The 25,842-nt window shown below is 42.0% G+C and overlaps 1 protein-coding gene across 2 annotated transcripts in view; it reads left to right on the forward strand.

The window, feature by feature from the left end:
* Positions 1-12,815: 12,815 nt before the first annotated feature.
* Positions 12,816-25,842, forward strand: part of FAM171A1 (family with sequence similarity 171 member A1) — a 90,178-nt gene continuing 77,151 nt past the window's right edge. Inside the window, exon 1 of one of the 2 annotated variants that reach the window (XM_027695633.1) lies at positions 12,816-13,226. In XM_027695633.1, coding sequence (XP_027551434.1) covers positions 13,133-13,226 — 94 coding nt within the window. In that variant the 5' untranslated portion in view covers positions 12,816-13,132. The remainder of the gene's footprint in view (positions 13,227-25,842) is intronic. The other variant, XM_027695634.1, reaches the window with a different exon arrangement.

Below are 25,842 nucleotides of genomic sequence, written 5' to 3' on the forward strand. Positions count from 1 at the left end.
GTAATGCATTGCATTGCATAGGGCACACACTTGGTTCTTCAGCCTAAGCTCAGACCACATCTATTCAGAGGAGCTAAGCTGCTGCTTCTCAGTATATCTTCTTTAATTTGATTATATAAATTAATAATTATTTCATGGCAAGGCATTTTCATAATTATGAAAGCGCTAAATTGATGAAAAATTTCTTAGCTTAAAAGGGATTATTTTGGTTCATATTCTTTATAACATAAGTGGTTCTTTTTTAACCTTTTAAGGTCTCTGTGTACTTAGACCAGCTATTCACTTTTTTAAGCGGCTGCATAGAATCTCTTTCTGCCTCTGTAGCAAAAGGAATTTTTTTACTGGAAAAGTTATGGATGTTTAAAGTGTGATCTCTCAGCCTTTCTTATGTTATTGAATTCTTTTGTTCTGATACTTCTGTAAACCAAGTTGATGTGAATGAGGATTAGCTTGGCAGATCCAAGTTGTATAGAAGTCGGAGACTATTAACAAGAATCATGCTTTGTAGCTTGTGCAGTATCTACACTCTGCAAAGGGATCTATCAAAAATACCCAGTCAGAGCACAGAATTTCACATCTATTCTGTCTTGGTGTAAATGTCAGTGTATTGTGTATGAAGACAGACTGGTGCTCAGAGACATCCTTTCCACCTCAAGTCCGCTGCCTTTTGTTGAAGTATTCCATATGGCTGCTTCTTCAATTCACTTATCTTCTTTGCCTATGCTGGTGAAGTTGTGCCAACTTACAGCAATAGATAATAAGTCATTATATTCTGTTCTAGTGTTACCTCTGTGTTCAACTTCACCATGTCTGTGGACTAACTTAGATGATCAGTGCTTGAGGCCAGTCACCCTTGATTTATTGCTGAGAGTGCCACGCACACCTCTATGCAATGAATAGTGTGATAATAACAACTTACTCCCATTGAACAAGAAATCAGACACTAGGTAATGGCCCAGTGGGCTGTCTTGTCTTTCCCTGCGGTCAGGGAATTTACAGGTGTTCAGCTGGCCACAGGAGGGCTCTCATATTGTTCCCTGGATTCACCAAGGAATACTACGTGAACAAAGACCACGTAATTCAGATCAGACAAATTGTCTCTCCAGATTACACACATAGTTTATGAAAAAATGAAGTTTTTTATAGTTCTTAAACAAAGCCTTTCCATCAGGGTTAGGGCCAGCTGGGACTACTAGATCCTGTTACAGAATATGAAACCATTGTTCCCAATATTTTTGTAGCCGGAACTCCCTGGAACCACCTTCTCCACTTTCCCAGTCCCTAGACTTCATTTTTGTCTGTCTAGTGCTTTCCACTTCTGTTTTCTTCCTTGTGCATTCCCTCATTTTAATGTCTCTTAATGGCAATAGCAGGGAGGTCATGCTAATTATCCCAGTAGGGTTTATTAGCCTGGACTCCACTCACTGCCGTGCTTTGCTTCTAATGTCATGACTCTATTCTGAAGCACACCTGAGTGGCTGGAAAGTAAGAACATGAGCTTTTGTTTTTTCAAGATGTTTTTGCTGAAAGTGTAATGTATGTGTGCCTTTACAAAGTATAGTAATTTTTAAAGAATTATACTAACTGCATAGGCTTTAAAGTGAACAAAGAATGAAAGTCTTTTACTCAGTTAATACTTTCCTTGTGTATATGTATAAATACATATGCCTACCAGTGGCATGCGTAGATACAGTTGTATGCATACATATATGTATTTATGTGTCTTGATATATATCTATGTATCCTTTTACAATATGTATATAAGGATTGAAAAAGAACAGCACTCCACAGTGACATTGCAAACACAAAAAGAAATGCTTTTCATGGAGAGGAGATATAAGAAAAGCATGCTCGAATTTTACAATGAATTTTACTTCCATGTTAGTATTACTGGATTTCCATTTTCAACAGTTTGTGTGTATCCACATGCATGTGCATGCATGGTTACATGGTTAGGCCTAACATTCAAAGAGTTACAGTTTCCCATGGTGATCATTTCAGTAGCGTTTATGTAGGCTATGACCAGCCTGAATCCTTCATTTTAGTGGGAATTGTGTGTCTAAACATTCCTATGAACATTGTGCCTGACAGTCAGAGGTACTGAAGTCCTTCAACCCAAAGCCAGCACATCTCAAAAGCAGGATGGCACGCACTAAGCCAGTCTGAAACAGAAGCAGACAAACTCAGGGCACATTTTGACAGCTTCACTTTTGGGACTAGTCCGAGTCACTCTCGTGCTGTAATAACATCCCTGCACCAGAACAAATACAGGGCTTCCTGGGAACCCCTCACTCTCTGCAAGTATGTGATCCAGTTTTTTGTCTACTTTTCCTGGGTCAAACCCACTCATTTTTATCCTAATTTTCTCCATCTAGATAAAATCACAACATTATAAGAAACGAGTAATGAGTTCACCTGGGCTTTCTGGGCTTCCCCAGAAAAGTTTCATTCATTGGGTTTTGGAGAATACATTCCAATTAATGTCTTTATTTGGCATAATGTTTTTAGTTGAAAGCAGAAACTGCCGGCATCTCAGTTTTTGTGGCACACTGCTTTTGTAATCTGTTTGATGGCCGTACCATCTTTGTCAATAAATGACCTCAATATATTTTCCCAGTTCCTATCTCCCATATTCTTTTGCAGTGTACAGGCGTTGTAAGAGAAACAGAGTAGTCTTTGTGTCCTTGAGCCTTGCGCTACAGGGATAGCTTGGCTTTTATCTATGAATGTTGTTCCACAATCCCACCCTTAGCAGACCCTTAAGTTTCTTCCCTCCTGGGGAAAAAACACACCACATTTTTAGATTTCTTATTAGTCTCTACCCTGTCTTCCCAACACATAGCCACAAACTATCTTGCCTTAGTTTTCTTTGTGTTGGATGCAGGAGCTGATAATAACACTTCTTTTTTTTATTATTTTTTGACTTTACAGAAGGCATACGTTCAGTCGGAGGATTGTTTCTGGAGCAGCATGGGGTGTAGGAGTGCTCAGTAAAGGGCTGTGAATATTCCTTAGGAAGCAGCACAGGGTTTGGTGTAAGATTAAACTGGATAATCCATAACCAAAGCAGGCATATGGTGTGTCAGCATGGCGGGAAACAACAACAGATCAGGCAGAGCCTGTGAATCAAGCTAAGTGGAAAGGCCTGGAAAAGCCAGAAGTTTGCTGCCTTTCCTAGAAGCAGCTCATCCCTGCTTCAGTGAACAGCAGCGGTTTGTTGCTTGCAGGAGTCTGCTCCGATAGACAGCTATCCACTTTGCCTTTCTCAGAGCCAGTCCTTCCCACATGAATGTTCAAAGGGTTCAGAATGCCAGACACAAAAGTAATTTCACAACACTTCAGTCCCCACTTCCTGAGGCTTGTGCCTCTTGAGGAAGCCTCAATTTTTTCCTAAGGAATCATGAGACAAGTCCCTCGCAGCCAGTTCTATTTCTGACAAATTATGATGCCTGGTCTTATTCACTCATGAGACAAATAATACAGTCCTGCCCATTATTTCAGTATTTCATATTACTGTGTTTATCTTGCATGGTACTTAACGTTCTGTCTTTTCCAGATGATGAGTAATTCAGGCAAAACCACCTGCAGATGCTCCTTCTCTCATTCCTGCTCCTCTCCCTTGGAAATCTGTGGCAGCATTTGATTCAGACAGAGTCCTGCAAAAAGTTGGGAAGAGCAGATTCTTGGATAGCAAATGAGACAACTGCTCTCCTATTTTTTTAATGTCATTTAATAAAATTTTCAGCAAATGTTCAAGTCTGGTACATTTGTAATCAACAGCACAGAGGTCAGGTTTAATTAGCAGTCAGGAGTTGGGTTCTGTATTTGTGCTTCAGTCAATATGACCTCCTGTATTTCAAGGATAATGCAAACTTACCATGAAACGTGTCACAGTTCAAATGACTATTCAGCCACGTCATGTCGTGTCATGTCACAGAATACCCTGAGTTGGAAGAGACCCACAAGGATCATCAAGTTCAACTCCTGGCCCTGCACAGGACCAAGAATCACACCATGTGCCTATACCATATCTCCATGCTTTGGACAAAAACAGGGATAAAAGAAAGTGCAGACAGAGTTCTGTGCATTTCTAATAAGTATACAGGAAAACACAGGGGAAGATATGTGAAACCTGAGCCTAAGAAGTCCTGGCACAAGTGTATAAACATTTGCCAGTATGGCAATTCACTTCTTGGCTGAATCTAGATTGCATATGATGTTCAGTTTCAGTGCACTCAGAAAAGAAAAGCAGTGGACCACAAAAAAAAAAAAAAAAGGGCATTTAAATATAATAATGAATTACCTTTCAATTTTTTAGTCTGCAGGTGAATCCCCTTCATTTTTAAGTTTATCATTTGTATTTTAAATGCATAGAGAAAGAGCTGCTATCTCCTTTTCACTAGAGCACGGACTAATTTAATTTTCTCTTAAGCTCTGGCATAGAGAATACTGTCATCTCTTCTTCCCCTACCCAACAAAAACTCTTCTTTTGTTCATCAGTCCTTTGGTCACCCTCCTCCAACAGGTTTCTGATATTGCTTTCCTTCCTTCTCTGCCAGATGCAGCTTTGACACTTGGTTTTATGCACAATCTCATTTCCATTGTTTCACCCCGCTGTGCTATGCACAGACAACGAGTGCACTCCGGGTCTTCAGGGGCAATCTGAAAACAGCAGGACTGCAATTATCTTTACTTCCAGGGAATGGCAAGATCTTAAGGGTGTTGGGTTTGGCTTTTGGTTATTTCCAAAATGATGGGAGATAGCAGGACAAGGAAAAGGCACAAGTACACTAAGATGCTTCCTGAGACAATGAGCCCTGGGAACCATAAGGCTCAGAATAACAGCAAGTAAATCATCAGAACCATTTGTAAGCATAAATACATGTGAAAAAAATGAGCAGTTTCCACATGCTAATATCGCAGAATTTAATACTTATTTGTCACGTGAAACAACTTGGTAGCAAACTCTGTGAGCCTGAAGACATTAGTAATGAGCTTGAGTTTAGCGACAGAAGGGAGAAAATTATGTTGAAATGTGCATCGTTAATTGTTGTGGGAGGGACAGTGTTTAGCACAAGCTAATTCAAAGCCAGGCCCCTGGGAGCTAAGAAACTAGTTGCATTTGTTGGCACAGCTGTGACTGTCTAAGAGATTACTAAGCCCTGATGGGATGTGTGTGGCAGTCAGATTCAGCAGAACAGTCATTTGAGAAAAATTATATCAATAATTGTCTCAATGCTTTGGGGTTTTTTAACTAGGTAGTTAAAATATTTCCCAAATTATTTCCAGTAAGAACTGGTGGTATAATATGGTGGAATGAATACCTTATATATTTTAAAAGTCAAGCTTAGATAGAGCCTTGAAAGTTCTACTTTACAGAGGTTCCAGGATTACAATACAATTCTCTGTATTTGCAAATTACCAGTAACTGTGAGCTATTCTTAAGCTGCTGCATAATTGCATTGGGAAAAAAACCTGAGCTTTAAAAATGGCAAGTCTCTAGCTCTTATGAAGAAACAATGATTCAAACTGTTGCAGCACTGTCTGTTTGAGTCAGCAGTGTATTGATACCAAACAAAGATAAGGGGTGAATTCTGATCAATCAAAAAACCTATACCTCAGTTTAAATTAAAGAAGGAAAGAGGTTGAAGTAGGAAGGTGCAAGTGGATAGGGAAGAATCCGTAGTAATAGAGATTAGGTAAAATTGCTAATTGTGGCAGTAGGTATGTTTAGGATAAAGCAAAGTTTAGAAATATAAACTGGGATAAATGTATGAGATAAAACAAGTGGGAAAAGAAGATGAAAAAAACCAAGAAAGTGCTGTTCAGAAGTCTGGGTGAGAAGGAAAAATTAACAGGTTTTAAATGGTAAAGAAAATGACAAGGTTTTTGAGCAGAATGTTATAATTTCCAATTGTAAAAATGATGTGCTTGAAGCTAAAGTTTGAAGTAAAAAAATTGGAGCAGAAACATGGATGAGATTTTTGGTAAATGTAGGCAGTAGCTGAAACCATGAGAATAAGTGAAGTGTCCTGGGTGACAGGAGATCTGAGAGCAGAGGTAACAGGCACACGGGAGGAAAGGAAGCCACAGAAAGACACAATTGATTTGGGAACTTCAGAGAAATTTTGTTTTAAAATTCTTAGTAAAATTATGGTTTCTGAGAACAATGTTTGCCAGTTTTGTACTGATTTATAAAGTGGTTTCATTTTTTTCCCCCCAAAGACTAAAATCTGTACTGAACTTGTAATAACAGCTCAAGGCCATTAAGCAAGACTCTCTTGCATTTTATTTTTGCTGACTCAAATGAACTATCACTAGGAGGCACAAGGAAGAGCAGACACAAACTCCATGAACAGAACTGTGCCTGGATGGGTATATCACCATCAACTTCCAGAGCTGTCCTGCTGCAGTGGCGTGTTGGGAGACAACTGAGAGCAGTGGTGTGACTGGTGGTGAGGAACTCAGATTTAAGCTAATTTGAGTGTATTTCCTCAAAGTGACTAAATAGAGAGGGGAGGCTCTTAAATGATTAAGAGCTTTGGGGAAGATAATGTTTTTAGTAAGGTGTTACACCAAAATATGCTTCAGAAAGCTGGGTGTTTTACTGGTATACTTTTGCCGTTCTTTCCTGTAGCACAAAGATAGTTTGGTTTGTTTAAATATGACATATTTTTTGTTGTATCATAAGAGATTTTTGGCAGTTCAGAAAATCATGTAAGTAGTGTCCAGCAGAGTTCAAATCAAGCCTTCTCCAAAAAACATTTTAAGTTCTCTTAGCTTTTATCCAAATGACAGAGTCATCCTTTCGGCTAAATGGAGCCATAAATAAGAAAAAGGACAAAGAAGGATTTTAATGCTGAATAACAACTTCCTCTTAGTTATAAGTCTGTCTTAACCTTATAATAATCCTTAGCATGAATGTTGTCATCTTTGCTTCTTTTATTCAGAATTTTGTTATGTTGGTGTTCTTACTAAATCCTTGCCTCTCAGAGTCAAGGGTTCATCTGGAACTCTCAGATATTTTTATTTTAAACTCAGCTTTCAGAAATGCAGGAAAATCTGGAAAACATAACTACCCTAAAGGTTAAAAAAAACCATTGCCAGTCACAAAATGTGCTGATATCTCCCATAGCTCCCAAAAGCTCCACAGACCCCACACACTGTTCCTTCATCCTTCTTTCCCCATCCTAACACCCTAACACTTCTCAGTCATCCTTTCATCCATGCTTCCGATTGACAACTCTCTGCTGCTGAACCCAGCCTCCTGAAACCCTCATTTTGACTTCAAGACTCCCTACTAGCCTCTCCTCTGCAACCTTTATACAATGCTTACAGAGCTTTTTCTTTTTATCTCACCCTGGTCCTATTCTGGCAGCTCCCACAAGATACATATAATTTGATTTATTATAGAAATAGGGCATTAAAAGCTACTTTTGGCTCTAATATTCGTTGAAGCCTCAAGCTGGTCCACATTCAGTTGTCTACCAAGGGATTTAATGTGCAGTCAGGTATGGGGATCTATTTCACTCACAACTGTTTCACACTGACTTCCCTACGTGAACAAGTACTTGGGTCTTGCTTAAGCAAGCATTTCTTTACCTTATGAGCATGTGTAGGCACTAGTTGACTCATATTTAAAGCACAGCATGTGAGAACTTCAGGATAAAAGCTATTTATGCAAAAGACAGCATTATGTTTTGGTATCCACATTCAGTATGGCTACAACTAAAACAACAGTAGTACCCAAACACTGCTAGATTTCATGTAAGAATATTAACTAATTGTTTTCTTGGCCATAAAACTTTGCTTTTCTCTTTGAAATATTAAGGAATAAATAGCTTCTATAATTTTCATGTAAAATGTGTAATACTACATAATCTGTAGCTGGCTCAGTTTATCAGGAGCATTGCAAAATAATCTTCAGGGCTTTGTACTTTGATGTTCACTCTTTTTTTGGTTTAGGTTTAGTTTTGTGTGATCTTCCGTATGTAAAGTAACTTCTCCACTGGTAAACAAGAACTCTTCTAAAAATGATAAAAGTATTTCCAAAGCAATTCTCAAATGCACAGACTGATGCTGCCAACCAGAAAGGCTAGATAGCAGCCTGATAGAGATATGCCTTTATTACAAACACTTGCACCTCCTGGTTCAATGAATTCACTTGCTACGTAGAAAATATTTAACCATCTATAATCCATTATAGATTTGTTGTTGGCTCTCTGAGCACTGTTTTCATGACTTACATTTGTCTCTGTGGAAATAATACCACAAGAAATACTGTACTAGAAGTTGTGAGAGAGAATAGAAAAGAACCAATTAGCCCGACTTTTTGCTTAAGTGTATTCAATACACCATTCAAAAGTGAAAGAATTAAAAATTGGAAACGTTAACTATAAGCCTAACTGCAAAGGAATCTGTATACTCTGCAAGGCACTCATTGAAAATGTCTGTCTAGCAATGATTGGTACAGAGAGCCTCATTAATAGGTAGTCATTTGCAAGTATATTAGTATTCATTATGTGAATGGTCAACTGTTTGAAAATGTGCTTGTACAATTTAAAATATAATTTATATTGTTTGTATAGTGGAAAAATGTACTGTGTGTAGCTTCACATAGGAAATGCTGTAGAAAGGAAAAAATTCCCACCTTGGGATAGAAATAGATCCAGCCATCTAGTTTCCACTGCACCTCCAATGCTAGGGGTCAAGTATTCTTTCTGAACAGAAATCATAGAATCACAGAATGGTTGAGGTTGGAAGGAGCTTATGGAAGTCATCTGGTCCAACTTGTCTGCTCAGGCAGGGCCACCTAGAGCCAGTGGCTCAGGATTATGTCCAGGTGGCTTTTGAATATCTCTATGGATGGAGACTCCACAATCTCTCTGGGCAGCCTGCGGCAGTGCTCAGTCACCCTCACAATAAAAAAGTGCTTCCTGATGTTCAGAGGGAACCTCCTGTGTTTCATTTTGTGCCCATTGCCTCTGGTCCTGTCACTGGGCACAACTGACACAAGCCTGGCTCTTTGCACCCCCCCTTCCAGTATTAATATGCATTGATCAGATCCCTTCTGAGCCTTCTCTTCTCCAGGTTGACCTGTTCCAGTTCTCTAAGCCTTTCCTGATAGGAGAGACGGTTCAGTCCCTTCATCATCTTCACGACCCTTTATTGGACTCTTCCCATACCTCTCTTGTACTGAGGAGCCCATAAATGGACACAGCACTTCAGGTTTGGTCTCACCAGTGCTTAGTAGAGGAGAGAGATCACCTCCCTTGGCCTGCTGGCAATGCTTTGTCTAATGCAGCCCAGGATACCATTCACTGTCTTTGCTGCAAGGGCACACTGCTGGCTCATGCATGACCAGAGTGAGCTGAGCTCTCACTACAGCCTGACTTTGGTCATATAATTGTATTAATGTTATTTATTGACACATCTCCTCTGGTGTTTACTCAGGCTGCAGTAAATTGTCTCCTTTTTTTTTTCTTTAAGGGTGTCTAGCCAGTGGGTGTCAGCAAACAAGGCATGAAAAGGTGACTGGAGTATAACTGATATTTGCTTAAGTTTGAGGAGGATTTGAACTGAGCTCTGAAACATCAACTATCCCATGTGTCACAGGGAGTTTTCATCCAGGAATCGATGACATTACCAGTATGTCAGTGTTAGATACTTCAGTGCTCACTGAAGCAAGGGAGAAAAGATTATTTCAAGAGAAGCTATTTGGAGGAATAGCTCAGCTTCATTACATGAATGGGTGCACTTATGAGAGTGCTACCATACAATCATATAGATAAATTTAGCTTATTCAGGTAGGAGACAAGCTCTGTGTGCCCAGCATAGTCTGTAAGCATATCTGATCTGAAATACAGTGATAATGCAGGGAGTGTGTGGCACAATATATAGCTTGTGTTTTCAAAATCTGCAGCCGAGAGGTACCTTGGGCTGCATCATAAGAAGTGTGATCAGCTGGTTGAGTGAGGGAGGTGATTCTGCCCTCTACTCCACTCCCATGAGACTCTGCCTGGATACTGTGAACAGCTCTGGGGCCCCCAAATAAGGGCATGGACCTGCTGGAGTGAGTCCAGAGGAAGCCACAAAGATGATTAGAGAGCTGAAGCATTTCTCCTATGAAGAAAGGCTGAGAGAGTTGGGGTTGTTCAAGCCTGGAGAAGAGAAGGCTCCAGGAAGACTTTATAGCAGCCTCTTGTACCTAAAGGGGGCCTATAAGAAAGATGGACAGGGACTTTTTACAAGGGTCTGTAGTGATAGGACAAGGAGGAATGGCTTCAAATTGAAAGAGGGCAGCTTTAGATGAGATATTAGGATGAAATTCTTTACTGTGAGGGTGATGGGACACTGGAACAGGTTGCCCAGTGAAGTTGTGGATGTCCCATCCCTGGAAGTGTTCAAGGCCAAGTTGATAGGGCTTTGAGCAACACGATCTTGTGAAAGTGTCTCTGTTCATGGCAGGGAAGTTGGAACTAGAGGATTTTTAAGGTCCCTTTCCACCTAAACCATTCTATGATTTTGTCTTCTCTGTGCAATATCTCATTCCTTTTCCAGCCTAGTCATTAAATGTTATCCACTGATGTTGCAAGGACTGTTGTATCTGTACTTTTTTTTGAGGGGGGTGGGGGGAGGTGTGAGAGGGTGTGTGGTTGTTTGGTTTTGGTTGGTTGGTTGGGGTTTTTTTGGTTTGGTTTAGTTTTGGTGGGGGTTTTTGTTTTTTTTTCTTTTTTTGCTTTTTTGTTTGTTTGTTTGTTTGTTGGGGGTTTTTTTGTTTTTGTTATTGTTGGTTGGTTGGTTGGTTTGGTTTTTTTGTTTATTTTTGCTTTTTTTGTGTTTTGTTTTGTTTTGTTTTTGTGAAAAGTATACAACTATATTCAGGAAAAGAATACAACTATGTTCAGAAAAATGCATTTTCCCCTCTGTAACAAATTGCTCTTGCTTTTGTTATGGACAGAAATAGGTTTTATATAAATTTCTAGCTCTGTGCTCATCCTACTTATGCTAATTTAAGTTCATGCATGTCCAGAGAAAGGGAAACGGGTTCTCAAAAAAAGATGCTATATGTGATTATTTGCCACATGGCCAACCTTCTTTCTTTAAGGAGTTGCCTCACAGTCACTAACAGCTCCTAAACTATGATTAGTTTTCTTATAAATCCACTAGGCTCCTCAGGCCATGCTCCATACAAGATAACTGTTCAGACATGCCATGAATTTACAATATTGAAATATTTGTTTATGACAAGCAGGAGTAAGATCACATGATCTGTATTCGCTCATTTGGTCTTCTCTGTGAACTGAATTGCCTTTTTGTACCTTGTTTTCTTATAGGACCTAACATTACAAATAAGTCCTCCAAATTCTCAGGATACAAAGATAAAGTTGCTGTGTCTACATGGTATTTATCAACACTCAGAAAATGTATTTGAAAAACTAAACCGTAAAACCATAGTGAAATACATTGTAATCAATTGTAGTGTCTCTAAAAAAATATGGAAAATCAGTTTTAACACTTCTGGGGCACTAGAATTTCATAAAATTCATAAAAGGAACAACCTTGTGGTAGCTCATGGTATAGATACTCTGGTCAAATATTAAAGTGACAAAATAAAAAAGTGTACTGCTTTTTTATCAGTGTATAACATATTGCATTTTTATTGACAGATTTTATTTAAAAACAGATATTACAAATAAATCCTGAAGCTTTAAGACACCTTGGGGAGATTAAACTTGCAGGTATACAAACTTCAGTCTTACAGGCAAACTGAAGCATTGGCAGTATTTGGGAGCAGATCGTGGGAAATTCGTGAGCCAGTGAGGCAGAGGCTTTGCTTTGCACAGCTGTGTAAAGACTTGCCATAATAGCTGTTTGTAGCACCAATCTCTGTGCTGGAGGAAACATGAGGAGCGCCTGTTCTCCCTCCCTTAGGACACATAATGCTCAGCAGAGCCCGGGAAGGGAGGAGTGACGGCTGTGCCCTTGTGTTCAGCCCCCGCTGGCCTGGAGAAAAGCACTCCGAGAGATGCTTTTGAGGAAGGTGCAACACGGCAGTGAGGAAGCCCCAGGGAGCCTGTCTTGCCCTGGGCAGTGTCCGCAGCGCTGCCCCGGCCGTGCCCCGCACGGTGCGGGGCGGGAGCCGCCGTGCCCGATCTCAGCCCTCAATGCCACCGTTTTCAACCCAGAGTTCGCCGTTCCCGTGCAGTTTGCAATAGCATTTTTTAAACAATTTTGCATTAAAACCAGTAGATGGGTGCATTTGCTGTTGCTTTGTGGTTGGTTGTTTCGCTGTGTTTTTAAAACCCGCTTTAAATACCACAGCAACAGTAGTAGCGGGGGCCTCGGCCGGGGGTCACGCGTGGTCGTGGGGGACCCTGCGACCCTAGGCGTCCGAGCCGTGCGGGGGAGTGGGGCACCGCGCCCGCCTTCCCGCCTGTCCCTCCCGCTGGCTGCGGCGAGCGGGGCCGGCATCGCCGGGGAGGCCATTTTGCAGCCGTTCGGGGAGGGAGAGCAGCGCGGCGGGCGCGGCTGGGCAGGACCCGGCCCCCCGCGGCAGGTAAGCGCGGCAGCACCTGGCGAAGGGCGGCTGGGCCGCGCGGCTGCCTCGAGCAGCGGCCAGGGCGGAGGGGCCGGGCCGAGGCGGCGGGATCGGGGCTGGAGCCGCTGCCGCTAGGCAGCCGCGACCCCGCGGCGCGGTAGGGCGGGGCGGGGCGCGGGCGGCAGGGGGCGCTGCGCCGCCGGCGCGAAGCGGGGCAGGGCAGGGGGTGCCGTGAAGGGTTAAGGGGCGGGCGGGGAGTCCGGGCTGCTCCCGCCGGGAGAGCGTGGGGATACACGGCGGGGAATTGAAGAATAAACCCAGGCGGACAGGCAGCGGAGCCGCGGAGTGCTCTCGCCTCTCCCTCCTTCCCCCCGCCTCCGCCGCCCGCGGGGACAGCGCGGGACGCGGAGCCGGGGCGCAGCGGCGGGACGACAATGCAGCAGGCGGAGAAAGCAGGAGGGGCAGCGCACGGCAACATGGAGGGAGGCGCGGAGCGGGCCAGCCCCTGATGCGGCTCTTTCTCCTCCTCCTCCGGGCAGCGGCTCCGGCGGCGATTCCCTCCCTGGCGGCGGCTGGCGGCGGCGGGTGGAAATGAGCAGGTCGGCGGCGCTTCTCCTCTGCCTGCTGGGCTGCAACGTGTGGAAGGCGGTGACCAAAACCTTAGGGGCACCCGAGGCGGCTCAAGGTCGGTGCGGGATGGGCGGCGGGACTGGTCCGCTTTGTGCGGCGGGGGCTGCATTGTGCGGGGGCCGGGCCAGGGGTACGGTGGGGAGCGGGGAGCGGCGGTGCAAGACCTCTCCCGGCTCTCGCCGCCAGCCGCAGCCCCGCAGCCCGGGGAGGCGAAGGTAGCCCTACGGCTGGGGAGCTTTTGTTACCGGCAGGGGCAGAGGCTGCGCTGGCCTTATTGTGCTGCCCCCTCCCACCCTCCGTCCCTCAGCGCCGCCGGAGCTGTTGCATTGCGTCCTTCTCCCCTGGTTTCCCCCTCCCCACCGTGCCCGCTGCAGGGCCCGACGCGGCGGTGAGAGGCGGGCGAGGGGCAGCGGCGGCCGCAGGCCGTGCGGGGCCGCCAGGCTGGGGTTCGCCCCCCGCGCTGGGGTTCGCCCCCCGCGCTGGCGGCGCGGCTCGGCCCGCGGCCCCGGGACGTTTCCGGGCCTTGGCCGGGCCTTTTGTTCGGCGCGGTGGCTCCCGCCGGCCGGGCGGGGTCTGTCACTGCCGTCCCTGGGCAGCTGGGCAGAGACGCTCCCCGGCCGGGCAGGGTCGTCCTCTGCCCTCGTCCGAGCGTGGAGCAGAAGCCACAGCGAACCCGTGCCCGAGGGGCCGCGGGGGTTCCCCCTCCACCTGGGGCAGCTCCTGGTGCTCCTGTGCTGGGCTGCGGGTCCTGCCCTGGGCTGCGCTGCCCCGACCCTCACCTGTGCCGTGGGGCGGCAGCCCCTCGGCCGGCGAGGTGCACCTGCCCTCCAGCCCTCGGTCCTGTGGAAATTTGGCGAGGGGGGAGACACCCTCGTGCCCCGCTCATCTTCCACCTTGCGTTTGGTGGCAGGACCGTAGCCCCTCTGTCGGGCTCCTTCCGACGGACTCCGACAGGGATCTTGCGGCAGCATCGCGCCTGCCGGGACCGTGGGTATGTTAGGAAGCAGAAAACTTGTGTACGGGACGTGCTAGTGCATCCTTACCCGGTGGTCAGTGTTGGCCTCGTGGCAGGTGTTGTCAAGTGTCTAAACGTGTCATCTGGCATACGCCGGCTCAGCCTTCGTGGCAGCGGGCTGGCAGCACCCTTCCCGCTGTGCTGGGGTGGGAGTGCACCATGCGAAGGGTGATGTCCTGCTTCCTCTAAGCTTTCCTGCCTCGCATGTCGGTAAGAGTCAGTAAGCGATTCCTTACTGCAAGAAGGAGAACATTAAAGGTAATCTTTTTTGGACTCTTTCTTTTGGTGGTTGTATTTATTGGTAAAAATCTAAGTGGGCCTGTGCTCTCATACAGAGTAGTCAAAATGTAAAGGTGTCTTGTAGAAAAACCTACCACGCTAGGCAGTCTGACATCAAATGTCATGTTAGACTGCCTTTTTTTTTAAAGGACAGAGCAATAGGAGTTCTGGATAAGAAGTACTAAACTATAACTCAAAGGCCACTAAACTCAGGATATACTGAGTGTATTGATAAGCATACCAGAAAACCAGAGCTGTGTTTTTTCCCATGAGGCTATCACTTCAGATACTAAGATAATATAAAAATCTATTGTAATTTCTGTATAATATGGAAAATCTCCTTCATATATGCCATCGAAGTGGTGAGGTATTGGCAAAATTAGTGCCTTTCAACTGCCCTGTCGATTTCATCTTCTGTTGTCAAACTCAATTCAGATGGTGTGGAAAGGCTTGTCTCTGTAGCTGCTACATCTACATCAAGACTGATGGCTGATTATTTAAGTAATAGCAGCTATGTCAGTGAGTAGAGAACATTTTTATCTAAATAGAATGGTCTAATTTTATCTTCCATGTAAGAACATGTGAGTTTTCAGAGATATTTTCATTTTCCAAAGCCCAATTACAAGCCTAATCTTTAGTCTTTTTACATTGGTAAAAGAGGATATGTAGAACTGATCTCATGTCAAAGTCTATTCTGCTCTCTAGTTACCAGCTACTTACTGTGAATCTCTCTTTGAAAGTTTATGTCATACCAGCTTGTAGCCTTGAGTAAGTTTCTGAAAATCAGGTGTGAACACTTTCTGGGGAAAACAGTTTTAGCACCAGGTACATTCCCAATATGTATACACACAGCACAGAAGGGAAGTGCTAAATGATTGTAAAACCTAAAGCAACTGTTTTTCCCTCTTGCCCTTTTAGCACCCTGGTCATAGCTGTAGGTACAGATGAAGGGCTATTGCCAAAGTTCAGGGATGTTTGCAGGTGATTGGCTTTCCCTTTGTGACTGGGAATATACTAATTAAAAACCAAGAGATTGGAATAAAGGTGGATGTGAGAAAGCCAGAGGATGCCATTAGGGAATAATTGCTTCAGCTGCAGTGTTTATTGTTGGACAGTTTACATAAGACTAGGGTGGAGAACCCTCCTCGTGGTGGAACAGATTAGATGAGACGCGGTTAAGATGTTCGATGTCTATGTTAACAGACCAAATAAATAAGTCTTGGATTTGGAGCTATTTGAAGGGTAGGATTTGTAGTCGGTGTTCTGATTAAGGAAGGGATGAGGAGGGATGCTTTGCATCAAGCATTTCTCTCCTTCATTGCTCTCAGACGGATGTTCAGACAGTCCCAGCTTCAAATTCTCCTCAGCCAGACTGATTATGTAATTTGTGAATATGGAAAGTACTGGTAATTAAGCTCTGCACTTAGCACACTATTTAGAAAATTGAATGACTTTGGCACAACTGTTACCTTATTTGATTCATTATGCAGCTCTGTTGTGGCCTCTGAAGGTCACAAAGGTACCCTCTAACTTTCAGTACCTTGTTTTCTTTCATATGGTAAAATCCTCACAGCTGAGTTGTTAATTTTTGTTGGTGTTGGTGCTTAGAGCCCCAGCACAGAGGTCATTAGACATCCATGAAGGCACACTTTAGGATTGGTAAGGCTTTACCTCTGTAACTTCTCTCAAATTTGTAAAACTTGACAAGTATTTCAGACAAGGAATAAATGATGGTTTTGAGGGATTGGTTGGTTGGTTTTTTTAGTTGGTTTTTAATTGTTTTATCAGGTATTCCAGAGCTTAAACTTGTTTGAATGCTGAAATGAATGTGTAGCAATTTTAATTAAGAAACTCCAAGCCAACCCTTAAACTGCATTGCTGTTGGCATTGGTGATTTGTCTGATGAGTACACAAAATACACAGTGCATGTTCTTCACATGAACAGTTCCCTTTTAAACTTAGGGAACCTTGGCAAATAGGAATTTAACAGTTCTATGAAGAGGTAGCATTAACCCAGGGATAATGTAAGCAAAATCAGTGTAATTTGAGAAGAGATTAAATTTCTTCACTCCCTACAAACTGCTTCTCAGTAGAAGATGAGGATCGTTCATTCATAGACGCTGGGGAGGCTCTTTTAAGAGAAATCCTAGAATATTGTGTCATAGTGCAGGAATCTGGTATTACTTTTGTCTGCTGCGGTGGGTATTGGTTTTAACTCTTATCTTAATTGATCTTCCTATTTTATTAGTTAGAAAAAGTTATGAATAATAAAATAACATTTGAGTAATAAATAGTACCCAGTTCAAATACTAGTCTACTAGTAGATGAATATGCTCAGGATGTCCCACCGTCACACTCCCAGAATGAGATAAGGCAGATATTTTTTTTCCCCAGTATGGTGGTGAATAAAAGTTCAGCTGTTGCTGCTTAGTCAGAATTCATAGTATCTCCTCCCTCTGTGTGCACAGAGGACAGGAGCGTTTATGCTTGAGTGCTGCTGTTTGGAATTGCCTGCTTGCAGGCAGCCATTACAGTACTTGACATTGTGGAAGCTAACTTCACAACCATTTTAACTGGACATTCTGCAAGGCTTCTTTTCTGGACAGCACAGTAACAGCTGTGAGGAGGCCCTCAAGTTCTTGGCTTTTTTGTTTTTTAAAGCCAGTTATCCCAACCTTGCAGTTTTAGCCATGATGATAGAGTTTAGATGATGCAGAAATGAAGTCTTTCTCTTTCCTCTTGCACTGCCGTATTGTCTCTGCAAATTACTAATGACCTTCAAATGCAAACATTTATTTCATTGAGACCACAAATGGACTCATCAGAGTAGAAGCTAAATTGCTCTAAAGCAGTGCAAAAGACATTGCTTTATTTTAGTGGAGGAGCAAATTGTTTACTTAGTACTAGATAGTATTGTAAAGTCTTAATGAGAATGAGGTATTTTTTGGTTTTATCAGATCCAGGTAAGCACTAAGTTTTCATTGGTTGGTTTGTTGGGGTTTTTTTTCTTGTTTACCTGGAACTACTAATGCCTAGTAACTGATTTCTCTCAGTCAGATGAACAAGTTACCTAGGTGATCTGAGGGTTTAAAACTGCAGTCTTTTTCTCCTAAACATTTGTGTGTACCCTTTTGGCTTGTGGTACCTTGCAGTAAGTGATTCAACTTACCTTAAATAATGCGTGTATGCACTTGTCAAGTGATGGCAAATTCACAGGCTGGCTTTCCCTGTGGTCATTTGTCCACCTGCATCTTCAGGTGGTGTAAACTGCCATCTGTTACCTAACACAAAGGTTAAACTAACCTTCTTCCTTCCTCCTCACTTCTGTCTTTTTTTTTTTTTTTAAACCCCACACTGATGCCTCTTCCTGCTTGAGACTAGAACCTGGTTCATGAAATTTTAGTAACGGCTGCTTTCTGTGCCGACTTTTGGCCAAGTGAATGGTTTCAAATAGCACTCCTGTTTCTGCAGGAGAGGTTTCTGGTAGCAATAAAATGCAATTTTATCATTGTTAATTGTAATTGTTAGTTTAACAGAAGCCTGGCTATATGTATTTGTGTGCTGGGGAGAAAGAAGGATTGTGCATTTAGATTTGCTGGAAAACTTTGGAAATCTCTAATGGTTTTGGTGCATGGAGGAACAGGAATGTCAATCTGCTTCCTGTTAGTACAAACTTCAGAGTAGTTTTTTACTCTTGTCTTCTGTTGACAATGACTAGCCAGTCATGGTGCATGAAGAAAACCAAGAGGAAAATGCACGGCAAGGAAACTCAATGCATAGGTTGTCTCAGAATAGGTTTGTGCAGTACCTGGTAGCTTGGTGGTTCAGCTTTAATGGCATTTCTCAACAACCCTGCTTGAAATCTGGCCATTGAATAGCAGTGTGGTTGTTTCTCTTCCACATTTCAAATCGCTCTAGTACATTTGATCAATATGTTGTTGCATATCTCAAGCGTGTAATTTAGGGAGAGTTATTTTTCAAGTCAGCCAAAGGCAAACAAAGTAATCTCTAAAAAATACCTGCAACTTGAAATCAACGTGTGCACTTTCAGTATTTCTATTGGCATATACACTCACTACCTTATGCAAGCTGCATTTTTGTAAGATTAATTTTCCTTTGCTCCAGTATATATCTGTTCTGCCTTCAGATATGAAAAAAGGCAACTTCTGAGAGAGCTGTTGCTTTGGTATTCTGCTTCTCCCACAGGTCTCAGTGGTTTTACCATTTACCTGCCAGGGAGCACAAATAAGGGAGGCAAGGAGCCTGTGTAAATTTGTTGTATTTTACTAGAACAAATTGGTTTAATAATACTAAGTATAATACACACTAATAATAAACACTAAAACATTTTGTTTTAGGAAATGACAAAGAGAACAGAGTGCTTTTTTTTTTTACTTCAGAAATTCCAGAAACATTTTCCTGAAAGCTGGTTTACATTAAGCTTTCAGTTAATGTAATGTCTGGCTTGCTGTGCATGGGTAATAAGCATTATACTCATGCTTTTTACAAATACTGTAAAAATACTTTAGTTTTATTAGAAACTGGAAAATATGTATGTATTTGTTAATATAGAGCCATAAAAATGTGAGCATACTGTAATTTCTTGTTGCTTTTACTAAGTGCATTGAATCTTTCACTTTAAAATAGTAAGACAGTCACAGCTGACATAATGCTAATTTAAGCCCTTGAGTTTTTAAGTATATTTCAACATAGAGCGACATTTTCATTTAATGTAAAATACTGATGTTCTGATTCAGATATACCCATTCCACTCTTGCTAGCTTGGAGAGCAAGAGATCTTGAGATGAACTGAAGGAAAAATTTAATTTATATGCAGTATAGTCTCTAAATTTGGCTCCCTGCTACTTGAGGGATTGGGTGTATTTAAATAGAGCTGCTGTGGATATAAAGTATGTTTTGAATAGAAGCAGTTTCTGCAGGCAGCACACAAAAGTCCCTGGAAATCCACCACCGAAGCTGTCTTTTAGTTGTTCCTACTCTTAGTTATTGCAGTTCTGTGAGCTGTCACTGCCTGTGTCATACTGTGGAGGCATACTAGGGAGCGAAATCCTGTCTTTATTCATTATTTGTACACCTCATGCACTGGGAGGTGAAACCTCCCTGTCACTGTGAGTAGGAATCTGCACCATGGAAAACTCTCTCTTCTGCTGTAGTTGCTCTTCAGATGGGGAGGCAAGAGCACATAACAGTAGAATGGACACCACATAAGCCTTGCTGGAACTGGGGTGACTTGTAGGGGCCACCCTCAGCCTCTCTGCCCTGTAGGAACCTGACTTTGAGGAGACAGTGGCAACTGCAGTCAGCAGAGAGGAAATGGAGCATGGGGGGAAGCCAAGGGGAAGGAAGTAGCAGCATCCTTTTGACTTGGGGACAACAAAGGAGCTCAATCCAATAAGGTGCAAAATGCTTCAAGTTTAGTTCTAGCTGCAGGAGTGCTGAGAGCTGCTGTACTGTGTGGTATGTGTAAGTAATACAATAGCAATGTTTAACAGTAAAGGGGAGCTTGCCTTGACAGTCAGTGAATGCTGAGATAAATAAGAGGTAGGGGCAGAAAGTACTCCTGTTTTGTAAAAGAAAACAGTGCCCTTTCTTCTTCCTGCAGTAATTAACAGAGGTGATAGTAGTGTTGGGTGCTCCCTCTTATTTCTTCCCACCTTTGTGATTGTCATGACTGAAAACACAGTGTCTTTCATCCTTTATAAGCAAGGGCACATATTAATACTGGAACAAGTATTTCTCAAGTGATTTAGTGAGACTTGGTAAGAAAACAGCACCATATTAAGGTAAATGCTGTATTTGTACTGCTGCTGGGAGGAAATTAATGTATCAGCAGTTTTATTCAGCCCTCTTTTTCTTCACCATACCGTGAACAGTTGTGCAAAGTGAAAGATTAAGATCCAAACATGTCATCTCTGTGTGTACTTGCTATGTGGATGTAAGATTCCTCACACGGGGATATGTGATTGTCGTCCAGGGTAGGAGGTGTCTCGTCTGACTTGGGTGTCTGCAGCATCTGCATCTTAGCAAGTCACCCACTTTTACAGACGTGAATATCTAATCTTCTCAGCTAATGGAACTGAGTATCATTCCTGTAACCTGGAGTAAGTGCATTTGGTCAGAGGAATCCTGCTGTGTGAATCCCTACTGATGAGCATGGCAGCCTATACAACACTGTTTGTGCCCTCATTTAGTCAGATGAATCCTCCCTCAGATACTATAACTGAAAGTTTCATGAGCTCGGTGTTGCCCTCTGGCTTGGCCTTGAGCAACGGAATATATACAATGTAATAAACTGTGTAAAGGAACACACTCTTGGATTACCTGGCTGGGTTATCTTGTGTTTCTCAAGGCTCAAACAAGAGTTGTTGTCTATTTACATTTCTAAACCATTTGTCTTTGTAGCATTATGTTTATTATGCTTATTATTATGCCTGCCGTGTTTCACTCCCAGGAGTAAATAAACAAAAAGAAATCTTTAGAAACAAGTATGGAGGCTTGCAGAGTTGTTTGGACTTGTCTACCTGTTTTTGCTGTGCTTTTAATTAGTTCTGTATTCCCAAGGGTTGATTTATTTTGGATTAAACTGCATTGTTACTCTCACCTTTATCTGTTTTCTCTTACTGGCATCAATGTGGTAAACCAGATCAAGGAAGTTATCCAACTGAAAACTCCTGTATGTACCAGTTCTCTCTTCACCTGGCTCATTTCCCTGGTTGAATTAATCAGAATTATACAAATGCTATTGCTGGTGCAGAAGAAAGGGCTGAGAGGAGGTGGTAAAGGAAAATAGGGACTTCATGGCAGCAGTGCCTGTGAATGCATGATTAAATTTTTTTGTAGAACTAGAACATAATATGTAAGGTACAATATTTAGCAAGTTCACTGTTTTAAAAGTAACTGCTTAAAGGAAATGGCTATTGTCTGAAAACAAGATAGCACCTCATTACTCGAAGTAAAAGCATAAAGAATTTCTTAAAAACTAATTTGCTACAGTAGACAAAAAACTGCACTGTAGCAGTTAATGCTGGCAGACCTGGACCTGAGTCCTGCCAGATGATTTAAGACACTTTCAGTTGCAACTGTCTATGTCTCTGTCAGAACAGGTTTTTGTCCCTGCCTAGGATATTCAACTTTGTACCCTTCATGGAAGTTTAAACAGAGTTTCATCCACAGTTTCAACTCGAGTGAACTGTGAGATGTAGTGCTCATGAGTGTTTCTCCCATTTGTAGGGTAACAGATGGGTTAGTACCTGGATGTTCTGAATGGCTTGAGAGGAAATGATGTATTTTGGTCCATTTGAATGCCAAAGAAATGTGGTGGAGCAGTAGAGGCACTTAGAATAGCCTTCTGGTAAAGTAAATTTTGCCAGCTAGCCATCAACATATGATTTGGTGTAATTAGCACATGAGACCTCATAGTGTCTAGTCACTCCTCTGATCTGTCTGTCAGCTGGAGAGATTCCCACCTTCCTGCAGATAATTGCCTTGCTTTCCTTAGTCACTGCACTTCTGCAGTGATGTCTCTTAGATTGGAGTGTCTGCTGAGAGATAAGAACTTTTCATTCCTAATCCTACCCTTCCTCCTTCTGTCCTTGTGTTGGCCCTCTCCTGTCCTGAAAGACTTGGACTGCTTTTGCTGATGACAGGCAGGAGAGCCTGCTAGGGACTGCTCATGGCCTTTTCTTGTTTGTGTTTGAGTTGGGCAAGCATTGCTAGGGAAATAAATGGATCCAGGAGCTCTGGAGACAGGACTGATGGTCTGCAGGGGTTGAGGCAGACAAGGGCAGGAGGGGATAAACTTGTCCAGGCATTGCATTGTGTTTGCAGGATGGGAGACATCAGCTCAAGATGGGAGCAACAGTTGCTTGCTTTACTTCCCTCTGAGTCGTGCTCCTGGCAAGTTCTGGAACCTGCTGAGTAGCATGCTGACCTGGGCAAATATTACAGTAGTTAAAAAAGCTACTTGTGCTAACAACATTGACAGACACAGTGAAAAACAGCAATATACTTACTCTTTTAGCTTTACTGCTAGTAGCCAGAATATTCTTGCAACTCAGCTTATTTCAGCATGTGGTGTTGCATTTGAGGGCCTGGCAAATAAGTTAGAGCCAGTCTCTAAGTTCATGATGTATGATTTACAGGACCCATGAACACTGATGGTTGAAAGGAGAGCTGTAGTTTTTTTGTTCTGTGGTGTACCTGTGTGTGGGACTGTTACTTTTTCCCTACTATAAAAACTTTAATTTGAAGACGCTCATTTTCTTCAAAGGTTAAAATTTCCTTTGTTCTTATAAGATACTGCTAGTTAAAACTTTTTAGAGGGAACTATGGCATTAGACTTACTTAATGTAGGTATTGACATTAGCAGGTTACATGAAAATTAAAGATACACTTGCTTCAAGCAGCCTGAAGCAGCAGGAGTAAGAACTTCTGATGGGATGAATTTCCAGTTTGCTTATTGCTGTAAGCTGTTGAGTTATAACTGCAGCAGGCTTTGGAATATTAAACTAGTAAAAGTACTTTAAAAATCAGTTGTTGAAGGAAGAGAACATGATGTACTAAAATGCTTGTTGAAAACTATTAGTTTTTCTAGACATTTGATAAGGCTTCCATTTTCATATCAGCTTTGAATAACTATCTACTCTGTGAAGCTTTACATCAGCAAAAACTACTTGACATTCTTTAGCTATGTTCAGAATCTAGATGGAGATGTTGTTTTAATTAGTAATTTTACCTATGAGTATGTAATTAATCTTTCAGTGATTCTTGGGGGTTTTTCTTTCATTTGGTTTTTTTGTTGTTTTTTTTAAGGTGTGGTTTACTATTGCTGTTGAAAGAGCTGAGTGAACCCTCTCTGCAGATGTCATTAGAAAAGGGATCCAAGTAGTGTCATGTCACAAGCTGACTTTCTATGCACAGAAAAATATCCCTGGGTTTTGAGGGGTGAGAGTCTAGGTAACTGAGTACAGCAGTTTTTGTGGTGGTGTCCTAGAAAGGTAATGTTTATTCCCATGCGCGAGTTAATGCATGCTTTTAAGAATACACTGTACTTCAATAAATTCTTTTGTGGTGAAGAAAAATCCAAAAAGAGTATATATAAGCTCTCAAGATCAAACTCATAAATAAGTGATAGCCCTGTAGGTTCCTTCAGAGCAATAGAGAATCTTTGCTCACCATGGATGATTGCACATAAACAAAGATGCATTTTAATATCTAATTCATTCAGGTATCAAGTCTTGCATCAGTTAGCTGCTCAGAATGATCAAGAGTCATCTTCCCTTACCCCTAGCCTAACTGCATGGAGGGAAAATATTAAAGCTGAAATTCTTATGGCCAAACTCCCTCAGATGTTTCTTGAGTCCAGGTGCTCTGTGTGCCTGTGGTGATGTTAGCATTTCCAATGAGGAATATATTGAATGGGAGGAAAAGCAAATGCTCAGCAGTGTTCCCTGACCGTGATGCTGACATGGGGTAGAAAATTTCATTGCCTCACTGTTACTTCATGCAGTTCTGTCTGCTGCTATAAGGTTAACAGATAGTAAGCATATACTCTAAATAGTCTGTCCTGAAAGAGCTTTGCTACATCTGGAGCTGGCTATAAACAAATGGTATCTGACAGTATCATGTTGCAGATCATTGCTTACTTTCTGGTGTGTCTTTGTGGAGACAGTAAAGTGCAGCCTTCATTACTCCAAATGTTATTAAAATTCCAAACAGCTTTTAACAGCCCAAAGGCTTTGAAGGAGCTGGGTATGTTTGCCAACAGGAATAGCACTTTCTCTTGCTGAGTTGCATCTTTAAGTTATTCTTATAGCCTCTTGAGTGTATAATAAAAGCTAGAATTAATAAAAGATTGTATCTTTCTTGGAGAAGAAACACTCATTGCTTGCTCTCTAGTCACAGGATGAGGAAGATATGTCTTGTGCAGAAAATAAAGTCAGGAGTAAAGAGAAAGTGCAGTGACCACAATGACCTATTGTCTAGGTCAGGGCTGGGAAGTAAATCAACACACAACAGTTGAGTCTTAATTCATGCCATTTTTACTTTAACAGTTAGGGAACTTTTAGTGAATTTACTGATACTCAGTAATGGAGTTTCTACTTGGACCCTTGTGAAATACTTTTCAGATTTATTCACCTTTTTCTTGCAGTTCCACACGTTTCTTCATTGCACTTGCATGAGTGTAAAGGGTAAAGCCATGTAGCTGCCTGGCAGTGGGCAGCACAGTGGTGTGTCATCTGTCTGGGCTTGCCTTCAGCCTCCTGGGGAGGCAGGCAGCTCCCACCTGCTGCACTGATGTTCAAATTTGAGGTGTTTTTTTTTGTGTAAGTACATACACACCAACTTGCCCCCAGAATGAACGGCAAGCTTGGTTTCTGAACATATATATATGTTAAGAAAGTAAGAAGATTAAAAAAGGAGGTAAAAAGAGAAAGCATGAAGATGATAGGAAGGCATGTTAAAGTTCCTGTGTAGGAAAAGAAATTTGAATGGATTCCAGCTACAAGTACTAAGAACGTCTTCCTTTTCTCCTTGCTTTTTTCCTCACCTTCCCCTCTCTATTGAGGTGAGCTTAATTTTTAGCTTTATTTCAGTCTGACGGAAGACAACCTACAATTTTAAAACAGTCTTGTAAACTAATCTGTATTTCAAACATACTTGCAAACTTGATGTTACAGGTAACATCAGAATCTCATTTCGTGCTCTGAAGCAGCAGGAGGATAAAACCCTTCAAATTCAACGTACTTTTAAAAAGTTAGTACTTGTCTGTAGTTACAAGAAAATACCATAGGAAGCAATTATTTTAATTCAAAGAATGAGGCAACACTGATAAATGTTGATTTCAGAAAGTTTGCTGATAACTAACAGCATTCATAAAGAGTGTTCCCTGTGCTTCTAGTATAGTATTTGGTTTAACTTTTTTGTGATTTTAAACCTAGACTGATGATCTATGATTTTTATGAGGTAGCTATGTACTGCATTCACTGGACCTCTTAGCCTGAGGGCAAAATAAAAAGACTGTATGTTTTATACCACATTAAAAAAAATAGGGAAAAAGAAAAGAACTTATTATTAAGTCCATTGATCCCTTTCCTTGTCATGAATTAATCACATACTGGTGTGATTGGTTTTGTTAGGTTTTAGGGGTTTTTTAAAAACCTTGTAAAGAGAAGAACAAATACGAACATAATACCTAGTATCAATATAATACTTAGCTATCTTCACACCTTATTTTGTGTTAATTACCGGGTTTCTGAGACCAAAATAGCGAGTCAGTATGATTAGTTTTCCTGAACGACTCTGTAAAAACTATGAATTTATTGTTTGTTGGAATCCTCCTGTCTTCTTCTTACTT

The sequence above is a fragment of the Neopelma chrysocephalum genome, unplaced genomic scaffold (assembly GCF_003984885.1).
Source record: "Neopelma chrysocephalum unplaced genomic scaffold, ASM398488v2 Primary Assembly neopelma1_102, whole genome shotgun sequence".
NCBI classification, from domain to species: Eukaryota; Metazoa; Chordata; class Aves; order Passeriformes; family Pipridae; genus Neopelma; species Neopelma chrysocephalum.